Source organism: Sphaeramia orbicularis, chromosome 11 (genome assembly GCF_902148855.1).
Source record: "Sphaeramia orbicularis chromosome 11, fSphaOr1.1, whole genome shotgun sequence".
NCBI lineage: Eukaryota > Metazoa > Chordata > Actinopteri > Kurtiformes > Apogonidae > Sphaeramia > Sphaeramia orbicularis.
In genome coordinates, this window is record NC_043967.1 from 41,195,478 (window position 1) to 41,201,208 (window position 5,731).

General features: G+C 40.0%; 1 protein-coding gene across 1 annotated transcript in view; it reads right to left on the reverse strand.

Moving 5' to 3' along the window:
- The window catches only part of xkr8.3 (XK related 8, tandem duplicate 3), a 4,493-nt gene extending 1,232 nt beyond the window's left edge, over positions 1-3,261 (reverse strand). Inside the window, exons 1-3 of the mRNA XM_030148123.1 lie at positions 2,667-3,261; positions 1,416-1,603; positions 1-1,212 (exon numbers count right to left, since the gene is read on the reverse strand). The exon at positions 1-1,212 is cut by the window's left edge and continues 1,232 nt beyond it. Coding sequence (XP_030003983.1) covers positions 461-1,212; positions 1,416-1,603; positions 2,667-2,992 — 1,266 coding nt within the window. The 5' untranslated portion in view covers positions 2,993-3,261 and the 3' untranslated portion in view covers positions 1-460. The remainder of the gene's footprint in view (positions 1,213-1,415; positions 1,604-2,666) is intronic.
- Between the last annotated feature and the right edge of the window lie 2,470 nt (positions 3,262-5,731).

The following is a 5,731-nucleotide window of genomic DNA, read 5'->3' on the forward strand; positions in this document are numbered from 1 at the left end:
AACCTTTAGAACCAATTAACTTCAGTATTTTTGTGTGCCTTTTCCAACTGTGCATATATTTCCTGTATTTTCTTGCTGTATCTGAAGAACAGAGAATGAAAAAATAATTGTATTCCTGCACAAACAAGGTAAAGCTGCTTTTGCACAGTACTGTATAGTTATGTTTTGCACTAGTTGTTGACTTGTTTGTTTTTCTTAACATGTTTTTGCAGAACCAGTTGATAAAAGCCTTCTTTATAGACATCATTAAATGTAAATGTTTTACAGTCTATGTAATCCTGACAGAACATAAAACTGCCCAGCACTAGCTGAATACATATTTTAGTCTGTAATTTGGTTTAAACTAAATGGGGCATCTACAAAATTAGTACACAGTTAGGACATTTTGCATTTCATCAGTACCGCAAAAGGTAACAGCTACAGTAGTATTCAGAAGGCCATTAACACAAATAGTCAGATATTAAACATGAGATGACTCTGTTTTCTTTGTGCTATCTGTGTTTTTAAACGCTCCATGCTCAAAGTAAAAATGAGCAGCATGGCAGGCCATTCGTTTGTTGAGGAACTGGGAGGACAATTTGCTGTCCTGGATGGAAACGTCTCTGAAGGACACTTCTGCATCGGGCAGATCGTCAGGCAGTCCTGGGTCCCTCACGGGGGGCCTCCACAGCTTCGGGTGGAAGCAGCAGTAGTAGAGGGTTTTGAAGAGCAGGCCGAGGAGGTAGGCCAGAGGTAGAGTAATGATCAGAGCCAGGGCGTAGGGCTCTGTCAGGACAGGGTCTCTGTTGCACCACCATGTAGCCAGCAGAATCCCACTGTCTGTGGTGATGAACGAGTGGTAGATCATGCTCCTGCCTCGAGTTCGACCCTCCGCTACGTTAAACCAGCTGAAGTACCAGATGAGCCCAACGGTGGCCCGGTAGAGCCACTCCCCACCGACGCTGTCCATGAAGTCGGTTTTCTGTCTCCAGACCCAAAACACAAACACGAACCATAGCAATATAAAATGGCCAGCGATAAACACAGAAAACACAGAGGCGAAGAGCGCGAGGGCTGCAACACGTGGCGCTATCAGCAGCAGGTTCCACAGGAAGTACACCAAAGACGAACCCCAGCCCTGCTTGGCCTTATCTGGGAGGAAGGAGCGCAGAGAGCGGTGGTAGTCCACCACCATCCAAGCAATGGAAGTGGTAGAGGCGGCAATACTCACAACTGCAAAAAGAGAAGTTAAACCATCAGTGTAGAACTCAAGAGGAAGTAAAAACAATGTACATTTGTGGTCGTGTTGACTCAGAACGCTGGCTTTAATAACCACATATTAATCTTAATACCACTTCACCATTCATCAGATGTTGAAGTGTGATTCGTTGTTCGTTCCTGTCATGAGGAAGTAAAACATACTACAGTGAACTCACACTGAACGGTTCTGGCCTTGTTGGTGCGCAGCATGACATAGGTCATCAGAGTCAGCTGAGGAGCGCTCTCACAGAAGGTCTCGATGAGTCGGAGCATGCTCAGGTCATGTGTCAAGTAAACAGCATACTCTGACCCTTCCTCCTTCCGCCACCAGACCCTGAAGCCTTGCCAAATGGCAGAGATGTGCCTACATGGATGAAAATGGCAGAGTGAAGTGTTTAAAGCACACATTTTTATGGAAAAGACACAGCAGTGAATGTGCAGATAAACTGGAACGACACATTTTCAGCACTCTGGAATGAAAGAGTCTGACTGAAGTCCTTTTTGGCAAAAAATTAACAGGTTTAGTTATTTTAATTCACAATGGCTGCAATCCAGGTGCATTCATTACAGGGTTTGGTTTGTGTTTTCTGAAATACTGGCTTTCTGGGTAACTTAAATTACAACAGATCTATCCTACCATTACAGTTCTGAGCTGTTGTTGTCATTTTCATGGACATTTAGTTTAGGACTAGGATCATAACAAAAGAACTTTACAGACAAAATGCATATTAGATGTCATTTTAAAGGGGCTATCTTCTAGTTTTTTGTATTTATGTGGCTAAAACACAATTAAACTACAAGAAAAAACATGGCTCACACATGTAACCCTCCCTTTTACATACATCACACTCCCCTGTTTTTCATGCTTAGAAAAGTCCAAATGTGTGCTGCCTAAAATGGTCTATTTCCCACAGAGTTTTCAAAGTCAGAAGGTAAAATCATCTCCTCCTTATTTGTGCATTTTATGCAAATACTTCTCGAGTCCTTCTGACTCTGGATTTACTGCTGTTGCCACATCTGACACTTCCATCAGTCACAGCACTTGTCAAATGTTATTGCTTGCTTGCCTGGCCAAGACAGAGAAATGCCCCTGCAGGGAAGGTGTCATGCAGTTTATGCCTGAGATATTTGCAGAAATCTGTTTTGTCAGTCCTGCACAAGTTTGTTTGCATCACAGGATTGATTTTGTGCAATCTGACACTGCAACATTTCACAAATATTGAGAAACTGGTAGGTTTGCTGTTACATTCCCACGAAAATGGGTATAAACAGACATGTACTTTATTAATCCAGGGTAGATTTAGACATCCCACACATCTAAGGTTATAACTAATGCCAGAATAATAACAGTACATAATGTATACATACACATCTGAAAACAGATTATGTACACATGAGTTGGATAAATGAAACTGTATGTCCTCTACCTGCAGAGGAAGCCCAGCTGTAACACATGCAACAGGCAGGACAGCTTCACTTTATCCCCGAAGAGCACGGTTCCTGCCCCGGTCTCGGCGCTGAACCCCGGTAGCTCCCGGTCGTACTTGAACCAGAACCAGCTGAACATCTGAACCACGACGGACGACAGGACCATGAGGCCGACCAGCACCCCGAACCAGATGAAGTCTCCGCGACAGTAAAACTCAGTGGCCACCCATATGTCCGAGCCCCAGTCCACCAAGAAAGTACACACTCCGATCACAGAGAACGCAAAGTCGATCCAGGAGTACTTTGAAAAACTCCCGCGGTCCATGACGGTTGTAGTCGGTTAGCTTAGACGTAAGCCGTTACCTGTTGATGGTAAGCTAACACCGGCTAACCTCGCGCACCGTTATTTCCCTCCCACAGCGAAATTCACACACTTCAACCCATTTGAAACCACATTAACCACCACATACGGACACAACAGTAAGTTCTAATGTTCTCATGTCAAAAAATAGCCGGCATGATTTCTTAAAAAGGTTGGACTAGGAGTTCTAAGTACAGTTTTGAGAAGAGCGCTGTTCGGGTGTGTTTGTAATAAGCCTTCGGGTAGGATGCCAAGCCCCGCCCACCGCTACTCCGACGTGCAGGGACTTGTCGTAAAATCGGGATGAGAGGGTGTCACTTTTAAGCGCATCTCAACCAGTGGCATTAACTGACTAGACCTGACACATCGGTTACCATGGCAACGGGCAGTTAACCCTTTACAGTCTAGAACTATTCGAATGGATTTTTGTTGACATTCTTGACTTAACACAACTTACTATAATATTTTACTCAGCATTTTGCATTTTTCATTGCTTTACTCTCATATTCTATTTGTTGTACAGCACTTTGATGGAAGGGGCTTAACAAATGAATTCTTCTTCTTAATAGTAATAATAATAATAATAATAATAATAATAATAATAATAATGATAATTAGAAGAAGAAGAAGAAGAAGAAGAAGAAGAAGAAGAAGAAAGTTCAAAGAGGTCACATTTGATTCTTACGGAAGAGGATGAGGGCCACTGGAAAAAAAAAAAAAAATGACAGCCCAATATATATATTTTATTAATATTATGAGAATTATAATAAATAAATAAATCTGATTGTAATCTCAGGATTCTGGCTTTTTTCCTCAGAATTCTGACTTTAATCTCAGGATTCTGTCTTTTTTCTCAGAATAATAAAAAAATATATATATTGGACCCCCCCCCCCCCCCCCCCCCCCCCGCCGCTGTGGTTTAAAAGTTATATTACACATTTTATATCAGTAGATCAGTAGATGGTTTTGGAAGCCAGCAGCTGTTTAGCTCTTTGAGGGTTAAACCAACCAATTACACCAAAACATGGATCAGACATGTATCTGAACATCACAAAAGAACATAAATACCTGGAGTTTTACTCAAGAACATATTATTCAGTTATCAAAATAAACTCTAAATCTCAAATTATATCTTTCATATATTATATTTTCTGACATAAATGCTGATGTACCTAGATTATAAAAGGGAAATGGACTCTGTGTGTGTGTCTTTCGGGCATCACCCAAAATTTGAATAGAGCTGACTGCTGCAGTTTGGTATACTTATGTATTTTTGGTCAAGGAAGGTTTTCATTATTCATTATTATTCCATTGAACTGCACTGGTGGTAGCTGTTTTGTGGGCTGAAGGATGAGCCTTAAGAAAAAAAAATGGATGTTTTGTGGTAAATAGTTGTACACACACACACACACACATATATATATATATATATAGATAGATAGATAGATAGATAGATAGATAGATAGATAGATAGATAGATAGATAGATAGATAGATAGATAGATAGATAGATAGATAGATAGATAGATAGATAGATAGATAGATAGATAGATAAAAGCTACTTTAATGTGGGGTTGGTTATTTCCATGTTGTGTTGTTGCCCACATCTGTCATTTAGTTATGTAACACTAGATAAGTACAGCAACAATAGATGCAACAGTATTTAGGACCCCGCCTAAAGCCCCAAGCTTTCATCTATTTCCCCATCAGACTTTACTTCTCTAATCTGCTGCTGTGTTTCCTGTTTACAAAATAATGCTTAGTGTTTCTACTGTCCATATGCAAATCTCTACCCTTGGGTGTATTTTTGGTGTAAGTAAATGAAAACAGGAGTAGAGTATTAGTGTTGATGGCAGTCTACGTCCTCTGAGGGTCATGCTGCTATGTAAAAAGTGTCCGATTTATCACAAAAAATGTGGAAAGAAGACTTTTTCTTGTTTAGAAGCTGAGGTGTTGGTAGGAGAAATTACATTACAGTTTGTGGTTTAATAATGTGGAAGAAGAGTGGATTAATGGCCTTAGAGATATTCTCTGAGTCAGGCTTCATATTTCAGTTGTCACCCATCTCCACACTTTCTTGGGTCTCCCATTCCCAAACACTGGTTTGATTTTATTTGGGTAAGCACATGCTTTCTTTGTAACTAGGGTTTTCTTATTGCTCTTATTGCTCTGTTTGTTTAACTGATGAGCAGAAAAAAGCCTGTCAGTTCTGTCTCATTTATTACATGTTCAGCATGGATATATGTTTTATAAAACATGGATGAAAAGTTTTGGTTTATCTATTCAAGGTAATACCTTAACATGATAAAAAGTTTTTCACAACATGAATAAAATGCCAAGACGGTCAGAATGCAAACCATTTCTGCAGTCCCTACCTCACTGGGGACACTGATTTCAGTTTTGTGAGTAGTTTTAGAAAATTTAAAAGATGTTATTATTCTTCACTTTTCAATCCATTTATACATACATACTCCATATATCGGCTAAAATTTACTTAGGGGGTCAAATGAGTGGCCATTTTTGTCAAAAAAAAAAAAAAGTTGTAAGAAATGCATAGAACTGTGTTGAAATAATGCTAATCCATTTGTGCACAGACTACTGATATTATTTGACAGTGGAAGCTCAATTTTCAGAAATATTGGATTTTGAATAGCACGTGTATGTGAAAACTTTTGCTGGTGGACGGACGTGACATTACCCATGA